We start from the raw sequence: 21,088 nt of genomic DNA on the forward strand, positions 1-21,088 counted from the left end.
AAAAGCTTAAGGAAGCCAGGCACCCGCGGGTTAAACCTGGCTACTCGGGAGGCTGAGATGATGAGGATGTGGTTTGAAGCCTGCTGGGGCAGGAAACTCCATGAGATTTGTATCTCCAATTAACCACAAAAAAGCAAGACGTAGAGCTGTGACTCAAGTGGTAGAGGGACAGGCAGCCAGGCCCTGAGTTTTCAAGTCCCAGGACTAGCATTTAAAAAGAACAACAACAACAACAAAAAAAAACCCACTAAAGATTCCCGGAGCTGATGACTCGCTCCTGTAATCCTAGCTACTCTGGAGGCTGAGATCTGAGGGTCTCAATTCAAAGCCAGCCTGGGGCAGGAAAGTCCCCATAAGACTCTTGATCTCCAATTAACCACTCAAAAAACGGGAAGCGGTGCTGTGGCTCAAAGTGGGAGCGTGCTAGCCTTGAGCAAAAGAGCTTGAGAGACAGCGTCAGGGCCCTGAGTTCCAGCGCCACAACCAAAACAGCAGACCAGCAAAAGCTCTCGATGGACGCGATGGAGACCATAATAGAGGGTTAACCTGCCATGAAGACCATACTCCCAATCCCCACCCGCCCCAATGCTGCCCCATGAAGCCCCAGGCAGAGATGTCGGGCCTTGAGTAGACCAGGCTAGCCTGGCAGCTGGACAACTGGGGAGGTTTGGGAGCTTTGGGTGTTGGCCTAGAAACCAGGAGCTGATTCAACACATGGTATTGCGCTTTAGGTAACTATGTTTTCCCACACGTTGACAGTGCTTTCTTTCCTCTTCCACTCCCCCCAAACTCCCTGGAGCTGGAGGCAATTTCTAAGTGACCAGCGTCCCCAAAATAAATGTCCACTTGTACAAACCTGGTTGTGCAAGCATCTGCATTTGACAAGTCATCTCCCCGGTCGCTGGTCCCACTGCAACAACAGTTGCCTTCCACGCCCGAGAGGTCACAGCAAGGAGCAGGGCCCAGGTCACCGCCAACGGGAGCAGTGCCATCTAAAGTACACGTCTCCACTTTGCCTTGCATTGTGGGAATTTTTTAAAAGCAAAATACACTTTTGATTTTTGTCCCTTCTCACTCAAATTCTGCTTCTCTGTCCCTCCAGGAAGGGCTCACACATGAACGGACGAAATCACTCCGGTCACACGTGTGTGTTCACAGAGGCTGGAGGACCTGCAAAACGGGCCTTGCGTTGCTTTTTAAATAGAGGCGCCGCTCTTCGTTGAGCAGAATGTTGTTGTAAGTAATTAAAACGGAGTTGCACCTGTTCAAAATCAAGCGGCGGCTCCTCATTAAGCAGCCCCCCCCCCCCCCCACCTCCCAGCAATATCTGTAATCACTAATTCAGATTTGCAAAAGGCGCCTCACCCATAATAATGATGTCGGTCCCGGTCCCATTTATTTTGAGACCACGAGTCTCCAGAGGCTCACAGGCTGTCTTTGTACTTCCTTACAAGGCTGTCTTAATTGCCAGAATTAATTAGCCACCAGGATTCTGACCATTCTTACACTTCAATTGTACTGAAGTAAATCCTTGAAACTACATGGATCACAGCACCTTGCAACTAGCATCTCGTGGTTGAAACAAAACCACAGTTTCGGTTGCTTTCCTCTTTCCTTTCTATCTCACAAGACCTTTGTCTATTTTTATTTTTCCTTTTTTTTTAAAAAAAAAGGTTTAATATTCTAATCTCATAGTACTTCATCTAACAAGTGAACTAAAGAACGAATCAGCCCTGTGCTTTTGGTTTCCCCTCCCTAGGAGGGGCTACAAGAGACAAGTCCAAACTTGGGGGGAGGGGGGCGGAGCTGCTTCCTTTGGCTCCCCATCCCCCTCTGGGTTCTGGCCTCTGGGTGTCAATATTTAAACGTTACAAAAAGGCAGACTTTTTGGTGCCCGTACTGAACTCAGAACCTTGCGTTATCACTCAACTTGTTGGTTCAAGGCTGTAGAGCCACACTTCCACTTCCGGCTTTTCGCTGGCTCACTAGCGGTGGATGGGAGTCTCTCGTGGGTTTGTTTGCCCAGGCTGGCTTTGAACCCCAACCCTCAGACCTCCGCCTCGAGTCGCTAGGATAGCAGGTGTGAGCCGCCCGTCTTGGGCTCCGGAGAAGCACTGAGGAGGATGGAGACGGAGGCCCTCCGCCGGCCTCCGTGCACAGTTACTAGGTAACATCTCACACTCCGGTGTCGAAGCCAAGTCCCATCCCTGGTAATGCAATCCGGCTCTGGCAAGGACAGCTACACTGAAGCTTTTCAAGTCCTGCTCCAGTTTAAGTTGTACAGATCATAAAACATATAGAAAACAGACCCTCAACTTTCAACCTTTCGGTTATTAAACTCTCCTCGTATGAAGAACAATACCAACGGGGATTGTACTTTCAAATTATATCCAAGTCCGGGGGAGTTTTTTTTTAACTATTCAACACTGACACAATCAATGATGATAATTGTTCCCCCTCCCTTCCCCTTAGTAGATCCCTTCTCACTCCTGCCAGTTCTGGAGGACTTTGGACAAGAAATAAGAGTTACTTTAAAAGCGGGACTCTACCTTATAGCCCCCGATGCGGTGCTCCTGCTTGAATTCCTTGCCGTTTTTCAGCCACCTCAGGGTGGGGGTGGGGCTGCCGCCGGCCGCACAGCGGAACTTCACGGTGTTGGCCGCGGGGACGGCGTGCAGTCTCTTCTCCATCTTGTCCGTGTGGGTCCAGTACGGGGCCCCTGCGTCGGAAGGCAACATGGAGATCATGTATGTGGGTGGACAGTCTCATCGCACGAACAAACTCCAAGACGGCACGCGCGCGTCTTTACTGTCCATGAAAGGACCTGATGTTTCTGAAATCTTTGGATAATATTTACATTGGGGGGAAATATTTTCAGAAGTCTAGTCCAGCTGGCCTAGCAGAAGGTCTCCAGAGAGACTGCTTATTGGATAATATCTATTAACAAGGGACAGGAACAGTCAAGGCGGTCTCTCTCTCTCTCTCTCTCTCTCTCTCTCTCTCTCTCTCTCTCTCTCTCTCTCATTCCTGGTGCCAGAAAATAATTTCATGTCAAATCATGTTTGAAAAAGCTACTTTCTACTCGCAGCAACCCAGTAACAGTGGCTCGGTCCTCTAAAATTACCTCACTAGAGATGGCCACACCCATTCAATGATTGCCTGCGCACTAGGGAGAACCGGCTGTCTTGAACCACCACGCCGATCCGTCCATCAGAGGTTCGAAAGGGCAATCGTCAGTTGTAGAAATTATCATCCGATCATGGGGGGGGGGGGCGCAGGGGGGCTTTCATTTCCCAGCACTTTACATGACAAGACTCTAAGACCACATCACAAAACGTATCCTCAGGGCTGGGGATATGGCCTAGTGGCAAGAGTGCTTGCCTTGTATACACGAGGCCCTGGGTTCAATTCCCCAGCACCACATATACAGAAAACGGCCAGAAGGGGCGCTGTGGCTCAAGTGGCAGAGTGCTGGCCTTGAGCAAAAAGAAGCCAGGGACAGTGCTCAGGCCCTGAGTCCAAGCCCCAGGACTGGCCAAAAAAAAAAAAAGTATCCTCATTTCTTAGGTGAAAGAAAAGTATTTTCTCTCCAGTGGTTGTTATGAACGCCCGAATCACACCCCAAACCTACGATGATGACATAACAGTTCAATGGTAGGTAAAGTTATGACCTCACTGTCATAAGTGATTTTGTTTTTTTGGGGGGAGGGGCTGGTCCTGGGGCTTAAACTCAAGGCCTGGGCGCTGTCCTTACGCTCTTTTTGCTCAAGGCTAGCGCTCTACCACTTTGAGCCACAGCTCCACTTCTGGTTTTCTAGTGGTTAACTAGAGTTTAGAGTCTCATGGACTTTCCTGCCCAGGCTGGCTTTGGGTTGCGATCCTCACATCTCAGTCTCCTGAGTAGCTAGAATTACAGGTGTGAGTCACCAGCACTTGGCTACAAGTGAATTTTTTTTTTTTAAGCCCAAGAAAGAAGGCAAGTTTTGAAATCCCTAAGTGAAGTATGCATTATAAATGGGAGTCACAGAACCTGCCCAGAATACTGCTACAAACCGTTCACACTTGCTAATAATTGCTAGTGACCATTACGGGTGGAGTATTTCTTGTCTGCCATGCATTACTCTAAGTAAGAGCTCGACGTGTTTGACACGTTAATCCTGACAACAACCCAATGAGAACAGCACTACGATAATCACCGTTAACGGCTGGGAAAACTGAGGCACCGAGTGGTGAAAACAAAAACAAAAATCTATCCAAAACCACAAGGCTCAGAAGAGGTGCAGTCCGCTGTTTAAAGCAAACCAATCTGATTCAGGAGAGAGCTCACTTGTTCCAGCCCCATTTTTCCCAGCACTAAAAAGAAGCCATTCAAAGCTAGCCCACACCAAAAAGTCTGTGAGACTTATCTCCAATTAACCAGCACAATGCCGAAAGTGGAGGTGTGGATCAAGTGGTAGAGAAGGCGGAAAGGAGGGAGGGAGGAGGAGGAGGAAGAGGGGAGGGGGAGGAAGAGGAGGAGGAGGAGAAACAGGAATAGTTTCCCCAAAGGGTGATTAGGACCTATACCTTCAACCAATGTGACATTCAAGACAGAAGTCCAAAACAAGGGGTCTGAACAAAGACCACACTTCCTCCTTCATTATTGCCCTGAACGTCCATGAAAATCGGGGACTACCATTTTACACTTCTGTTTCTGTGGGAGCGTGAGCAAACTGGTAACCCAAACCCCATACTTTCCCTTAAGGGATCTGTCAACAGGGCCTGGAACATTCTAGAAAACTGACTATAACTGTGCCACTTTCATGAGGGTCAAACTCACAGTCACACCAGCACTCCCCAAAGCAGAGGTAAGGGGCTCCCAGGCAGGCGTGTAGCCTCGGTGTACGTGGAAGTCAGGGAAAGGACGACCCCCCCTCCCCCCGCCTTGGAGTCCACTCCCTCAAGCTGCAATGGGAATGACGGCCTCCATCCCACCACCTGCTCAAAACTCACTCACAAAGCCCACTGAAGGCGCAGGTAGACACCGAGGAGGTTCCTGTCCCTTCCTTCCTTCCTTCCTTCCTTCCTTCCTTCCTTCCTTCCTTCCTTCCTTTCCTTCCTTCCTTCCTTCCTTCCTTCCTTCCTTCCTTCCTTCCCTCCCTCCCTCCCTCCCTCCCTCCCTTGCTTTTCATTTCTGTGTGTGCGCACATGTGCTGGTCCTGGGACTTGAACTCAGGGCCTGGGCACTGCCCCTGAGCTTTTTTGCTCTACCCCTTGAGCCACAGCTCCACTTCTGGCTTTTTGGGTTGTTAATTGAACATAGGACGCTCACAGACTTTTCCTGCCAAGGATGGCTTCAAACGGCGATCCTCAGATCCCAGCCTCCCAGAGTTGTCAGGGTTTCAGGCATGAGCCACCATTGCTTGGCGGAGCTGAACTTTCCGAGCAAAGGCTCTGGATGGTCTTTATGCCCTGCACATCCAAGTATCCGGGTGGTAGGATTTACCTGGCATCTCCAGACACCCAAGACTGTGCATAGAGAGGCAATATCCTAGTTGGTCATCATGGAGAATAATGAGAAAGGAAGCACGGAGGGAAGATGACGGGCGGAAAGGAGTCCAAGGGAAGAAGGATTCCTATGAATCCAGTTGCATTCCCGAGGGTCGCCAGTGGGGAGCCGCTGGCTCCCGGTCTCACACGCCCATATACCACACACCTATTCTTCTGAGAGGTCACTGGGCAGTACTGGATTTCTATTTATCCACAAGCTCCCCAGGGCCTGACATCCATTGAAACAATTTCAATAATCTTTCATTTTAAAAGCTCCTACTTAGAAACATCCATCCACAGTCACTGAAAAGAAGCCATTGAGAGCACAAAATAAATTATGAGCTTTGTTACCACACAAAGACTTAACAAATCTGCCCTAAATGAAAAGCATACCTCATGCTGTCAGGTGTCTGCACCCAGGCCATTTGTTTAAGTAAACACAATAGCCTATTCACATGAATTAGCTAAATATTAATGCAGTAACCCTTTCAGATAGCATCAATTACGGCTGAGCTGATCCTCTGGAATTGCCCTTTCTTCGCAACATAAAGGAAATCAACAGATGCGTGCTTACGAACCATTAAGCCAGACTTTTTTTTTTTTTTTAATGTCCTTTAAGATGTCAAAAGTAGGATTTGGCTTAAGGAACCAGGAATGCTGTTCTTTTCTACTTTCCCTGGACTACACGAGGATGGCGTTCTGCAACGCTCTGAGCCGTACAGGGCCGCAGCTCACTGACCACCAGAGCCTTTGTCCCGAAGGAACAATCGTTTAAGGGTGGAAGCATTTCCCTGACATTTCTGGCAGGTAGCCACTTCCCTGGGGTGCAACTTCCCTATCTCCAAACTCTGCTTGTGGCAAAATAGATAGAAGCCATGTCTCCGGGCGCGGGTGCCAACTCCTCATCTCGTTCCCCGACACCCGAGGTGGATGATGGGAGGCCATGAAATCGCATCCCCAGAGGAGGAGCAGATCGCCTACGGGGCTAGAGCTCAACAGTGAATTTTACCCTCCCTCAAGACCTGTCGCTTGTCCATGGCCGAACGGAAAAGGAGCCAAGTGTTTTGAGGTGCCCTGGAGACCAGTGACCAGCTGCCCCTTGTGTGGTTGGAGTCCCATTTGGCTGACCAGGACTCCTCTCGTGAATTCTCCCGTCACACAGGCATGACAATGGCCACTGACTCTCCCTTTAAGATGGCAAGCATATTTCCTTTTTAACAAACACGATGCCGGATAGAAGAGATGATTTTATTGTTTTCCAATGGCTCCTCCTGAGATAAACTAGTTTTATAGACCTGGACCTAGAAAAAATAACATATCCATAAACCAGCCTTCAAACTCCCTGTGTAGCCCAGACTGGGCTCAAACTCATCATCCTCCTGCCTCAGCCTCCTAAGGGCTAGGTTTACAGGTGTGCACCACCACACCTGGTTCCGTGTGTGCCGTAATATTCCCTGCCATTCCCAGAGCCTAAACGCATGGAAGCGAATGTGAAGAACCCCAAAGAAGAAGAAACATGGGCCCCAGTACCTTAGACAGATCAACCAAAGGAGGCCTCTTCCTTGAAGAGGCCGGGAGCAGCTTTAACAGCTTTCATTCGGAGAAGATTCGAATTGTCAGAACAAATGAAAGATGTTCAAAAGCAGAGACAACCCATGCCCCTTAGTTGATGGTCACTCTACCTGTTTACTCCACAGCCTTGGAAGGGTGAATGTGTATAAACAAGGCATATCCAGTTGTTGGAGATCAAGTGGAGATCAAGCTGGAGATCAAGCTTCTATGTCATATGCTGTCTACCACTCTTAGTATCATGTTAGCGGGAATAAAGTCACTTTGCGACAAAGAGGAACCGGGACACACGAGTTGGCGGTACACTACGGCAAGTGTGAAGTTCACAAGTGAGCCGTGAGGACAGGTGGGGTCCCTCTGGCTCGGATATCATAAGTAGCAAAGCAACAACATTCTCTTAGTCACCCAATACGAATCATGAGTACATTTTAAAGAAGCGTTAAGACTCCACCACAATAATAAAAAAAAAAAGTCAAATTCCATCAACCAAGGTTTAGTGTAGTGTGATTCCCCACTAGTGAGGATGCTGAGTATTTGAACTATACTTGAACACAGTAGAACGTGGCACTCACTGACCATCCTCACCCATGGCAAAGCCTTCCTTCTCTGGGCTGCCTCCTCGTTTCTGTTGCGTGCTTCCACATCAAGCCATCTCTGTCCCGGAAGCGATCTCGTGCTGTCTGACCAGCAGAGTGGTGAGCACTACAGGCCTGACTTGCCATTTGCCTATAGAATAGGCACTCAAAGAGACAGGGATGGATGGACGGACGAACGGGTAGGTGTGTGGTTAGATGGATGGATGGATCAGTGTGTAGATGGGTAGATGGATGACTATTACAAAGCTTTAGCTAGAAAATGAGAAGTGTTTTTGTTTTGTTTAGTTTTACTGATAAGGTCCCTTCCAGGTCTAACATTCTTTTTAGGCACCTATGTGCTAGGCAGATCTTGACTGTGTCAACAAATGGCAGGATTGTAGGGAGGGGGGGTTCACCCCTATAATTTAACCTTAATGGGAAATCATAGGCTGCTGAACCTGCCTACATAAAAACCTTTCTATCTCCCAATACTGACAACTAAGATTTAAAGCCTCCTCTGTGTGTCTCTCTTTCTCTCTGTCTCTCTCTCCTTTCCTTCCTCTCTTCTCTCTTTCTCACCACACACACACACACACACACACACACACACACACACACACACACACACACAAAGAAAGCATCAGCCTCATGTTCTAAAAGGAAAACATGGAATCATATTACAACACTGTACCAAAAGTGACCTCAGTGACCATCTGGCCCGATGGCTGATGTCATCAATGTCACCCAGAAAGGTTAAGTGATTTGATCAAGGTCACACAGCCAGAGGCTGGGCTAAAGCGAGCCCCAAGTCTCCAGCTCCCTAAGCGGTGCTCTGTCAACCACTCCAAGCTGCCCTGTGAACTCTCCCATAGTCATTAAGTCAAAAGTACAAGATTTATGTGGGCCGTGGACGCTGATGACTGCCAAATGTATTTTTATTGATGCAAAAGTAAAAATAAAAAAAAGTAAACCACGGCCTGTTTCAGCTCCCAGATTAAGTCTCCCAAACTCCCTAAAGCCCCACTAAGGCCTCTGTCTTAAGTCTATAATTAGGGCTTTTAAAAATACCACTAATCAGGACATTCAAACGCCCTGACCCCTGGTGGGGAAAAATGTCCCCCTCCCTGCCTTAGACCGCCTCCTCTGTTTTGGGTTTGCCAGCCACTGAGCACACAAAGCTGGCACCGCATGGAGCTGGGCAGAGGTGTGAGGAGAAGACCTTCCTGTGGTTTTGCTTGAGGACTCTCACCCAGACTACAACTTGCTGACCACTGGGGCCTTGGATCCACCACCCCCAAGTAAAATGACTTGTTGACCTCCGGGGAGGCCGCCCCATTACCCAGGGAGAATTCCCAGGATCTGCCTTCAAAGCAAAACCCTCCAGCCGGGCCGGGACTGGGGCTGCGGGGGTCTGATGGGGAGAGGCCCAGGAGAAGCTGTCTGATTGGTGACCACTCCAACAGCAGAACCCACAGAAGCCACGTACTGACGAGCGTTCATGAGGAAGCATTCCCAAATGCTGTGCTTTCTCTGTTTTGTTTTGTTTTTGGTTCCTTGCAAGTCCTAGAAACTTGAACACAACTTTCAAAGGAAAAAAAAAAATGTTGTATCTGCCAACTTACCTACCACCTCTACAAGGTAAAAAAAAAAATCTCAATTAGAACAAAGGTAGCTAAAATCTGTTATCAGCAGGCTCATCGATGAAATGCGTTTGGAGTCTCAAGCCAATTATTGCCTTTGTTTTCCCTAGTTGTTTCCAAAAGAAGTGGGGGGGGGGGGGGGGGAGTTGCCTTTCTCTCTGACATGGAGTAAGGAACACCTGGCTAAGTCAACAGGAATGGAACCAAAATAGAAAATTACCATGTCTGCCATCTTCACTTAAAAAAAACCAGAACCCTTTTCAGCAGCCAGAATCCAGATCCAGCTAGCTAGCTGTCTTGTTGAGCAAAAGTCCCAAACTTTTTGTCAGTCACAATCTTTCCAAGAGCTAAATCTCAGACTCTTTGAGAGCCATTTACTTTTAGGAGGGAGAGCAGAAAGGGGGCGGGGAGGGGCAACTGAACTCGGGGCCTGGGCACTGTCCCTGGGCTTTTTTTTTTTTTTGCTCAAGGCCAGAACTCCACCACTTAAATCACAACCACAGCTCCACTTCTGGCTTTTTGTCATTGTGGGTAATTGAATTCTAGAGTCCCGTGGCCTTGCCTGCCCTGGCCGGCTTCAAACCATGATCCTTAGATCTCAGCCTCCGGAGTAGCTAGGGCTACAGGCGTGAGCCACCAGTGCCCAGTTTCATCAATCACTTTTAAATGTAATCAATCAAGCACACAATCTTCTTACTTGCTGCTGCTAACCCACTAAGATACCCCGGAACTAATGAAGAAGGATGGAGCAGGTATAATTCCCTATGCTAGCTCAGAGATTCTCAACCTTTCAAAACCCTGGACCTGGATCCATTTCAAAAATGAACATTTGGGATCGTAACGCTCTATGCAAAGACAGCGTGTTTCACTGAAGGGCATGTGTATAGCGAGCTGCATTATTTCCTGGCAGTCAGGCTTACGATGACATCAAGGATTGCTCTGTTCGGGGGAAACGTCCAGCACTGGCAAGCTGTGAGGTCATCAGCTAGTCAGCTGCTGAAATATGACCGAAGAATGCCCTTCGCATCTGAGAGAAGAACTTGACTTCAAAGGTGGGGAGAGGGCAGAGCCCCCAAACCAGACCATCGTGAGCTTTCCGATGCATGTTCACGCTAGTAGATGGGATGTTTTTAAGAGGTCTTAACGGCCACTACGTTTGGAAAAGGCCTGCAGAAGGAGATTAAACAGATGTTTTACAGCAGGACGCCTCAGTTTGCAGTGTTTGCCAAATATGTCTCAAAAGACCGCACTTTTGATAGACAAGTATTTCTAAACTAGAGTTCCAAGGTGCATACTTTGGGAAACACCAACTGCTTCTCTTAATGTACCGCACAGAACCGAACACAGCTCTAGCGTTAGGGAGATTCATAAAAGGCCTGCCATTTCCCCAGGTATTCAATATTCAGTGCACATCCAGGCGAGTTCCCACATTCAAGCTGTCTACTGGGAAAAGCAGGCCTGCTACTGAGACTCATGAGCCCCCACACACACAATGCCGGGAGAGAACACGTAGACGTTCAACAAGTGCATGAGCAAGGGAGTCCACAGGAGCCCACTCTCTAGCTAAGTCAGGTAAAATGTGCAAGAGTTAGGCGCAACCTGGATACTGCAGAACATGGGTGTGCAAATCAAATGAGTGAGCCAGGCACTGGTGGCTTGGGCCTATAACCCTAGCTACTCCAGAGGCTGAGATCTGAAGCTCATAGTTTGGAGCCAGGCCAAGCCCATCATCCCCCACATAGACTCTATCTCCAAATAACCAGCAGAAGGGAAGTGGTTGCTCACTGATGATTCTGAAGCAAAAGTGACGGAAGAGAAGGACTTCATGAATTCTCTTCCCCACCTACATCTCCTGCCATCTACTCCTTACTTGCCATTTTATAAGAAATTATCGTGTATTGTCCTCGCATATAAAACAGACCTGGATGCACGTCGGTAAAGTTGATTACAATGACGTCTTTAGCCATCTTTTTGAAGCTATTGAATATTGTTGGTCTCTCTTAGGTGGGATTTTTGTTTGCCAGTATTGGGGCTTGAACTCAGGGCCTGAGCACTGTCTCTGGCTTGTTTTTGCTCAAGGCTAGCACTCTGCCACTTGGGTCACAGTGCCACTTTGGGCTTTTTCTGTTTATGTGGTACTGAGGAATCGAACCCAGGGCTTCATGCATGCTAGGCAAGCGCTCTACCTCTAAACCACATTCCCAGTCCCTCTCTAAGTTTTTACGTAGTGAAATTTGAAGCACCGTAAGCCATATTAGTTTTGAGAATTCATTTTCCTTAGTAGAGACTAGTGATACATGAGCTTAGGGGAATAGACTTGTGTAGGTTTCTTAATTGTCCAAAATGGAAGCATTCAAACACTTCTAGATTTACACCATTCTTTTGTGTTTGTGTTTTGGAAGTGCTATATTCGTATTCTCCATATTTTGGAGCAGTTACCTGCATATTTATAGGTCTATGGTGTTTCATTCAAGAAACAGAACCTCATTGAGTCTATTTAGCTTTATAAGTGATGAATCCACATCTTTGCTGGGCTGTATTGGAGGCACAAAGACTAGAAGGTGTATATTCACACGACGTGTCTACATACTGTGCCTTGAATCACTTTGGAAAGTGTCTTGGAAAACCTGGACAGCCCTGATCCATCTTCCTAAGAATTTTATATGTGCATTTGTGAAGATGATTCTGTACTCTAATAAATTTGGGGGAGACATGGACTAATTTGTATCTCTTCATGCTCCACACAATCTGCACAGAGTACAACAAATTTAAGAGGTGTGACCTTAAATTTAATGTTGTTGTTTTAAAAAAAAAAAAACTAGGTCAATAAAACTTAAACTGCTTTAAAAAAAAAAAGCTGGGAGTAAATGTGTGGCTGAAATGGCAGAGAAATGGGTGAAAGCACAGGGCTATGGATTCAAGTCCCAGCACCAGCAAAAAAAAAAAAAAAAAAAAAAAGACAAAAATAAAATACAAAGAGCTAGGAACGTGGTTCAAATGTGTAGAGCTCTTTCTTAGCAAGCACAAGGCCCTGAGTTCAAACTTCAGTGCCATCAAAGGAAATGAACATGTATTTAAACAAGGAAAACAGGAAAAACTCACACCTATGACCCAACCCCATACTAGGTACTGAATTCAGGGCCTCAAGTTTGCTACACCAGAGCTCTACTGGAGCCTTAGCTCGATCCTCTATGGATTTCAGTTATCTTTGAGGTACAGTCTCTTCCCATGTCACTGGGAGTGACAAGCACATAGCATTGCACTTAGCCAAGCTTCCCCATGGTTGGGATACCCATCAAGAATCAACCATCCCAGTCATGAGGTGCGATGGAGTCTCTTCAACAGCAGTCCCTCAGTCTCTAAGGCCTAAGTATGAAGGACAACAGCTTGGGCCAACATGGCCAGCTTGACTTGGGTATAAATGAATTGAACATCTTAGAGGAACTTAAGCAATACTATCTAATTCCTTTAAAAAAAAAAACTTGCAGTATTAGGGATCAAATCCCAGTGTGGCCCTTTAATTCTCATTTGTTTTTGTTTGTGCTGGTATTAGGACTTGAACTCAGGGCCTGTGGAATGTCCCTTACTTATGCTTTGTTTTGTTTTGTTTTGCCTTGTTCCGCTTTGCTCAAGGCTGGCGCTCTACCACCTGAGTCACAGTTCCACTTCTGCCCTTTTGATAGTTAATTGGAGAGAAGCATCCCAAAGACTTTGCTGCTTGGATGGTTTCAAACCTTGATCCTCTGATCTCAGCCACCTGAATAGCTAAGATTACAGATGTGAGCCAGTGAGCCCTGGCTAATTCTTATTTTTACCCCTGTATTGGGCTCCTGTGTTTTCTGTGCTCTGTACAGAATCTAAGAGGACCTCCACCAGGCAAAAAAATGTTGTTTTGAACCACTAAAATTAGATAAGTGATCATCTACCATACCGGCAGAAAAAAAATAACCGGCAATATGATGTTCAAGCTTGGACAAGAACTAAACACACAATGTCTCAACCCAAAGGGGGAGGGGGCGGTCACCCTAGCAAAGCCCAAGAATGTCACACAGGGTCACAGGAGTGTCATTTGTTAGCTTTACTCAAGACAAACAGTCTAGCACAACCCTCATGGCATTTCCAGACAATCAGGAGGCACCAAAGGAATCCATCTGGACACTCGGGTGTTTCCAGGTGGTTGAAAATGCAAAGAATTCGGCGCTTCTGCGATTTTTTTCCCCCCAAGTGATCGGGTCAGGCATTTGACAATGGAGGTGGCAACAAATTGTTTCTCCCCGTTCCCGCCCTGCCAATTACCCCCGGGCCCGTGGCATTCCTCTGTCCACACGGGCCACAGCTGCTTAATCTTGGCCGCCCTGGGCTGCACCTGTGAATCAGACCCGCCTAATCACACTAGCAGATGGCAGGGGCCAAGTAGCCAGTTAAGAACTGCTATCACTTTAAATAGCGTCTAGTATTTCACAGGCGCCCAACACAGGCACCATCCGACAGCAGAATCTGCCTGGTACAGCTAACCCCGGCCCTTAATCGTGGCACAGCGTCCATGTCGGGGGCAGACGCGGTGTCACTTGAGAGCTAATTACCAAAAGCCCTGGCTGGTTGCAAGGCAAAACCACAGCAAAAGCTGCGCTGGCCGGGGGCTGATGGACTCTGCCGGGCTCGTGGGTATAGCTGCTGGCAGGGCGGGGGGAGGGGGGGGACGGGCAGCCCCACTGAGGCCCACCAGCGCGCCCCGAATCGGCAGAGGAGAGTCTGTGTGCTCGGCCGGCCGGCTCACGACATAACCTAGACACGCTGTTGCATTGGGGGGGGGGGGGGGGGGGCGTCACGTGGACTCGTGCAGGGTCCGCAGGGCTCCTGACCACCAGGGGAAACCACGCTCCACAGCTGCTGCTAGAACCTGATGTCCCCAGCAATGTCCCCAGGGCCCCTCCAAGCCAGTAACCACTCCCCAAACATCCTCCCCCCCAACCCCAGCCCACCCCCACTGGGGCCCGGCGTCCAAAGGCAACAGGGCCAGCACGTACCCCCCTACGTTACTGAGTCACCGTCCCGATCAACACATCAAGACCGACTGCTCTCCTTCTGCCTCTCTGGGTTACTGGTGGCCCTGAGTGAGCCAGAGGCCACCACCCCAGGCCCTCCGCATCATCACCTCCGCCTCCCAGGAGCCAAAGAACTGCACAAGTGTGGGTGTTTGATTATTAAACAGCCCTTGAGAAGGCCGGGGCTGGTCACAGCTTTAGACACTTCCATCCGCACAAACAAGGCAGTTAATGGAGAACTAATCCCCTTCGCCATGTCCCTGGGCGGCTATCACACTTCAGTGTGTTTCTAAACCTCCACGGAGCTTCTACCTCGACGAGGTCCCAGAACCTGCCTTTCTAGGCTGCCAGGTGGGGACAGCAGTTTGAGAACCACTGCTCTAAGCTTCCTCGTGCTACTCAGATCAAACTATTCTCCTTCTTTGCTCACACTGCCGGGAGACTCGGGGACAAAGTCATATGCCACATCTATCCCAGATCAGGTGCCTGCCTACCATCTATTTTTCTCTTCTTCCTTTAAGATGCTCTGGGATAGGCCAGGTGCTAGTGGCTCACACCTATAATCCTAGCTACTCAGGAGGCTGAGACCCGAGGATCCAGGTTCGAAGACAAGCCTGGAAAGAAAAGTCTGTCTTATATAATCCAATTAACCACCAAAATGGTAGAAGTGGAGGTGTGGCTCAAGGAGTAGAGTGCCAACCTTGAGTGAAAAAAACTAAAGACAGCACCCATGCTCTGTGCTACACACACGCACACACACACAACCTAAGCTGAACAATAGCCTTTTTCAACAAAGAGTTACAGAACAACTGGACAACAAAAGGCCAAAAGAACAAAAATTAATCTAGACAGAAATGTTCTAAAAATTAACTTGAAATAGATCCCAATTGTGATCTAAATATGAAACACAAAGCTATAAAGCTCCTATGAGCTACATGGAGACAGATATGACCTTGCTTTGACTTTCAGAATGCCACACCAAAGGGGCAACCCATGACTGGATTGATAAGCTAGACTTGACAGCAGTTAATGGCTTTTTCCTGTGTAAAATACACTGCCAAAAGAATAAAAACAAGCCAGAGACTGGGAGAACATATTTGCAAAATAAATAAATAATAATACACACCCAAAATATACAGAGTACTCTCAAACTTAACAATAAGAAAACAAACAACCCAATAAAAAGCAAACCAGAAGCCTTTCACCTCCTCAACAAAGAAGATGTACGTACACCTGGCAATTAAGCAAATAAAAAGATGTTTCACCCCCTACGTCATGAAGGAAATGCAAATTAAAACAAGAAACCACCTCACACCTTGTAGAGTGGCCAAAAGCCAGAACACTGACAACACCAGAGGCTGCTGAGTCCAGGCAGGAACAGGAACTCTCCCTCACGGCTGATGACTACAACAGCTTCCCACAGTGTGAACACTACAGCCTCTCACTCCAAAAGAGCTGAAAATGTAACCCCTAAACCAAAACCTACACACAGAGGTTTGTGGCAGCTTCCAAAACATGGAAGCAAGCAGGCTGTCCACACGTAAACCATGACACACACACACACACACACACACACACACACACACACACACACACACACGCTACGCAGTGTTATGCAAAGAGCTCTCGGGTAAGAGACACACAGAAGAAATGTCACCGCAAGAAGCCGGTCTAAAAAGGAGGAAGATTCTGGAAAAGGCAAAACTACAAAGATGGTAAGAAGTTCGGTGGTGGCCAAGAGTTATGGGGCAGGAGGGAAAACCCGAGGAAGTGGCCCAGCGGAGGGGTTTCGAGCTGCCAAACTACTTAGCGAGATTCTGCAATGGCAGATACACTGCGTCATCTCTTGGTCTACACCTGCAGGAGAGCCAGGCACACCAAGAGACAGCCCTAATGTCAATGTGGGCCACAGTGCTCTGCCAATGGAGGCTCATCAGCGCTCACCAACGTGCCACACTCACGGGAATGTGGACAGCAGAAGGAACTGAGCGTGGGTGGTTACAAGAAGGAGGAAATCCTTCTTTCCTCTTCATGTTGCCGGGAACCTTTAACAGCCCGAAAAACACTCCACTTTTGAAGCTACGGTCTCATTCTACAAGTAGCTGTCTTATTAGTTAGGCCTCCTCCTCATTCATTGGTGAAACTCCTTTTGAGAACGCATAGATTACACCATGTGAGCAAAGACCAGTGACCATTAATAGTCATGCCATTAGAGGCCTATACTCTGAACTCAGGCAACAACAAATGCTGGAGGAGGTGCGGGGAAAGAGGAGCCCTTCTCCATTGCTGGTGGGAGTGCAAATTAGTACAACCACTTTGGAGAACAGTATGGAGGTTTCTCAAAAAGCTCAATATAGACCTACCCTATGACCCAGCCATACCACTCCTAGGCATCTATCCTAAACACCAAACCCCAAGATATCAAAAAGACATTTGTACTTCCATGTTTATCGCGGCACAATTCACAATAGCCAAAATATGGAAACAACCCAGATGCCCCTCCACAGACGAATGGATCCAAAAAATATGGTACCTATACACAATGGAATACTACATAGCGATTAGGAATGGTGAAATATTGTTATTCGCAGGGAAATGGTCAGAACTCGAACAAATAATGTTAAGCGAGACAAGCCTAGAACACAGAAAACAAAGGGGCATGATCTCCCTGATATATGACTGTTAACAAAGGGAGACGGAGAGACAGTAGAGACCAGGTCTGTGAAACCAAAAACTGCTTGTCAAATGGTATTTCCCACAGGATTGGGGCAGCCTCCCAACAGTATGTACCTAAAACCAAACAACTACTCAACATATAAAGGTCAAAAATCGACCTCTCAGTGGAATACAATAGCTCAAAAGCTATGTATGTACGTTCATATAAGACTACTGTCGACACATGGTCTAATCTCGACATTACATTTAAAGCCCTAGGCGAACTTTCTTGGGCGTGGCCACCTGGCTACTGTCTATGTTCTTGATACATTGTATATTGTATATATGTCTACCTGACCTAGAGAAGGGAAAGAAAAACAGGGCGTAAGATATCACAAGAAAATGTACACACTGCCCTACTATGTAACTGCACCCTTTTTGCACAACACCTTGTCAAAAAAATTTGTGTTCAATTAATAAATAAATTAAATTAAAAAAATAGTCATGCCATTAGAGAAGGGAACTAAGGCTGGATTTTTACTTTTGTCATTTATCTTATCTTTGCCCATTCCACACGCTGAACTCGGGGACCTTGTCCCGAGGCTTGCTTGCTCACCGTTGGTGCTCTGACCCTTGATCATACCTCTTGCTCTGCTTTTTTTGCTGGTTGTGTTGGAGTTGGGAGTCTCACAGACCTTTCTGCCTTGCTCAGTTCCAACTGTGACCCTCCATATCACAGCCTCCTAAGTCAATAGGATTATTGGCATGAACCACTGGCTCTCAGTGTAACACTGTTCCCAGTGCTGCACAAAGAGACGTCATTTTACTCTTAGAACAACCCAGAAAATAGTAACGTTAGCCCCCCCACCTGCCCCTGGACAGCTGAAGAAATGGAAGCACGGGCGTTAAATGAGCAGCTGTTTAGTGGTGAAGTCACTCAAATCCTGGCGGCCCACCCTGGAGAGGCGACTCACACCGGCCTCAAGGGTCGGCGTTCACCGTCCACCGCCTCCAACAGGCAAAGTGAAGGTCACCCTCCCCCACCCCTCCTCGGCCCAGCGTCTCGACCGTGAGAAGGCGAAGGGAAAAGGGAATCCAAGGACAGAACAGAGCCACGGCTTGGGAAAGAGAATCACGGACACGAGAAGAAAGGAAGACAAAGCAGCAGAGAAGGGTGGACAGCAGTCCTGGTTTATTCTCAGGTTGGAAAGCTGGGGTGGCGACACCGTGGGGAACAGCAAGGGATGGGGGGGCACAGCCTGGTGGGGCCCAGGGTGACAGGGGTGACAGTCAGGACGCCCCTCTATGCTCCTGGCCTGGGGACCTTCCGAGGCAGGCGGCTACTCACTTTTGTTGTTACTGTTGTCACTGACAAAATCTTCAGAGCCATCAGTGTCGTCTTCATCGTCTCCCGATGAGATGGTATCTACAGTCAAAAGAACACATCCGTGAATGTGGGTGCAAAGCCAGGGGGCGGGACTCTGTACCTGGGGGCGGGGCCACCTGTGCCAGGGGCGGGGCCACCTGTGCCAGGGGCGGGGCCACCTGCACCAGAGCCCTTCTGCAAGCACCAGCCCAGGGTTAAGATGGTCACTAAGGGCTTCAAGTGTCTTTGCTGACAGTTGGTCTCTCATGACTCTGTGTTTTCACTTTCACATTACTGAAACATACAGTAAAACTGGGCAGACCAGAACGGAATTTTGAGCTCCGTACAGTCTTCAGGTCCCTGACAAACTTACTGACTGTGTGATATCCAAAGATTTTTTTTTTTCTCTCCTGTCAACGTAACTTTTTGGCCTTTGGGAGCCCCCTTCGAAGAAAATAATTCATCCCTAACGAAACTCAGTTCCTGTGTGGCCCTTGTGATTGTTGATGAACGTTCTAGCAGCAGAATTAGACTCGGCCACACGAGGGGAAGGGGCCTGTGGGTCCCCTCACAGAAACACAGAATTTTAATAAAGAACTCAAACTCCGGAATTTCAATCCTATACTCTAGATACCAGGAACTGTCAGGAGCAGGGGGGAGTGAAGGAGAGGAGGCGGATTGTTTTTACCTCGAAAGTGTGTTCTCTTAATAAGAAAATGCTATCTGGCAACATGAGGTCCCTGTTGTTGGTAAAGACTAGCATGTCTGGTGCACCAGGTCTCAGGACAGAGTTGCAAAAACACCCATCAGCCAGGGGTGGTGGCACCCACCTGTAATCCCAGCACTAAAGGAGGGAAGTCGGAAGCAGGAGGATCACCCCACCCTACACCCTTGCCTCTCCATAAATAAATAAACCGATAATAATAAAAAAACTAAAGTAGGTAGCCCTTCTGGCCAATTCACAGACCACACTCTTGATTTCACTTGGCAAACAGATAAGCAAATAAACATTCTAACCAGAAAATGGCTACAGAAAAGAGAGAGCGTGGCGCCGAGAGGCCAACTCACCTGTGACATTCACCATGAAGTACCAAGATCCACTGTCTACAGTCCTAGCTGCAGTACAAGCATAGAGGCCGGAGTCTCTAGGTGTGGCGCCTTTTATCTGCAAGTACTCCCCAATAAGCACTGTCCTATTGTTGGGCCCCAAGTGTACCCCATCCTTAGTCCAACTGATCACGGCGGCATCTTTCAACGGGCAGCGTAACTCTAGAGACTCCCCTGGCGCAGCCACGTAAACTTCTGCTTGAGAGGTTTGGTATTTGGATGGTGTCTCTGCAGAGAGGTGGGGGAGAGAAGACAGAGACAGATAGGAAGGAGGGAGAGGAGAGAATGTCCAACAAAGGTCAGTGGAGGCCCATTCATTCCCAGGAGAAGCTGTTCTTGTTTTGCAAATGGCCCCCCGGAAGGTTTCTGGCCATGGCTCCCCATACCCCTGTGAGCCAAGAACCAGCCTGGCACAACGTAAAACAACTGGGCATCAAAAGCAGCAATCAGAGAAAGCACCCAGCCGAAGCTGTGCCGGTCTTGAAAATCCACCGAAACCCAGCACGGAAGATGTCCCACCAGACTCGGTTTAAGTCCTTGCCTATCTGAAGTCTGCTCGTGTGGGTAATTCCTGGGAAATCCTTGTATTGTGCCACCCTGTGCGCACGTGTGTGTGTGTGTGCGTGTGCGTGTGCGTGTGCGTGTGCATGTGTGTTGGTCCTGGGGCTTGAACGCATCAGGGCCTGGGTGGGTGCTGTCTCTGAGCTCCTTTTGCTCAAAGCTAGCCCTCTATCACTTTGAGCCACAGCACCGCTTCCAGTTTTGTGGTGGTTTAATAGGAGATAAGAGACTCACAGACTTTCCTGCCTGGGGTGGTTTCAAACCACGATCCTCAGATCTCCGCTTCCTAAGTAACTAGGATTACAGGCATGAGCCACCAGCGCCCAACTCTACGCCATTTACTTGGAAGTAATTGAGTTTTGCACATTTGACACTCAACATCAATACGTATGCCCCTCATTCACACACAATGCACATTTCCTTGTGTGTGCCACACTTGATCTGCCACAAAACCGGGTTTCTCAATATGAAAACGTCTCCAATTCCAGAGAAGCGAATGGACCCCGTCTAACAGAACTCTTTCCCTTCTAGCCTTTTCCTGAGCTATCCAGTTCAGATCAGTACCGCACTGGTCAGGAGATTCAGCCCCGAGCTAGGTGATTGGGACATACCGTTTCTCTCACAATAATAGATGCCTAGAGCTCTTACCACCCAAAGTAAACTGCCTTATAGCTGAGCAGGGGCTTCTACCATGCAGAAGCGAATCAAGCAGCCCTTACGTGAGTCTCCTGGCCGGAAGTAAAGTGGATCCCCCCCCAACCCCCCACTCCCACAGACAGCTGACCCCCTCCCTCCTCAGTTCCTTGGATGGACATGTTCCTTATGAATGTGTCCTGGTTCCCTGAGGAGAATCCTCAGTGCCCAGACAGAGGGTTCTGGTTGGGGGGGGGGGGGTGTCTCTGTGTCTCCCACTTCTACCAGGGGCAAAGGCAGCCCCCCATGGAGCACCATGACAGTCCCCAAATATGCAAGGCAGGATGGCACCCACAACCTCCCCAAAGGGGAACAGCGGGGTGGCAAGGCACGCCGGCTGCGAGGGGC

The 21,088-nt window shown here is 48.3% G+C and overlaps 1 protein-coding gene across 3 annotated transcripts in view; it reads right to left on the reverse strand.

Annotated features, from left to right (window-relative positions):
- Positions 1-19,886, reverse strand: part of LOC125345313 (fibroblast growth factor receptor 2) — an 81,821-nt gene extending 61,935 nt beyond the window's left edge. Inside the window, exons 1-3 of one of the 3 annotated variants that reach the window (XM_048337541.1) lie at positions 19,448-19,886; positions 18,362-18,439; positions 2,550-2,719 (exon numbers count right to left, since the gene is read on the reverse strand). In XM_048337541.1, the coding sequence (XP_048193498.1) occupies positions 2,550-2,719; positions 18,362-18,439; positions 19,448-19,463 (264 nt within the window). In that variant the 5' untranslated portion in view covers positions 19,464-19,886. The remainder of the gene's footprint in view (positions 1-2,549; positions 2,720-18,361; positions 18,440-19,447) is intronic. The other 2 variants (XM_048337540.1, XM_048337539.1) reach the window with 2 other exon arrangements.
- Between the last annotated feature and the right edge of the window lie 1,202 nt (positions 19,887-21,088).

Source organism: Perognathus longimembris, unplaced genomic scaffold (genome assembly GCF_023159225.1).
Source record: "Perognathus longimembris pacificus isolate PPM17 unplaced genomic scaffold, ASM2315922v1 HiC_scaffold_5499, whole genome shotgun sequence".
Classification (NCBI taxonomy): Eukaryota; Metazoa; Chordata; class Mammalia; order Rodentia; family Heteromyidae; genus Perognathus; species Perognathus longimembris.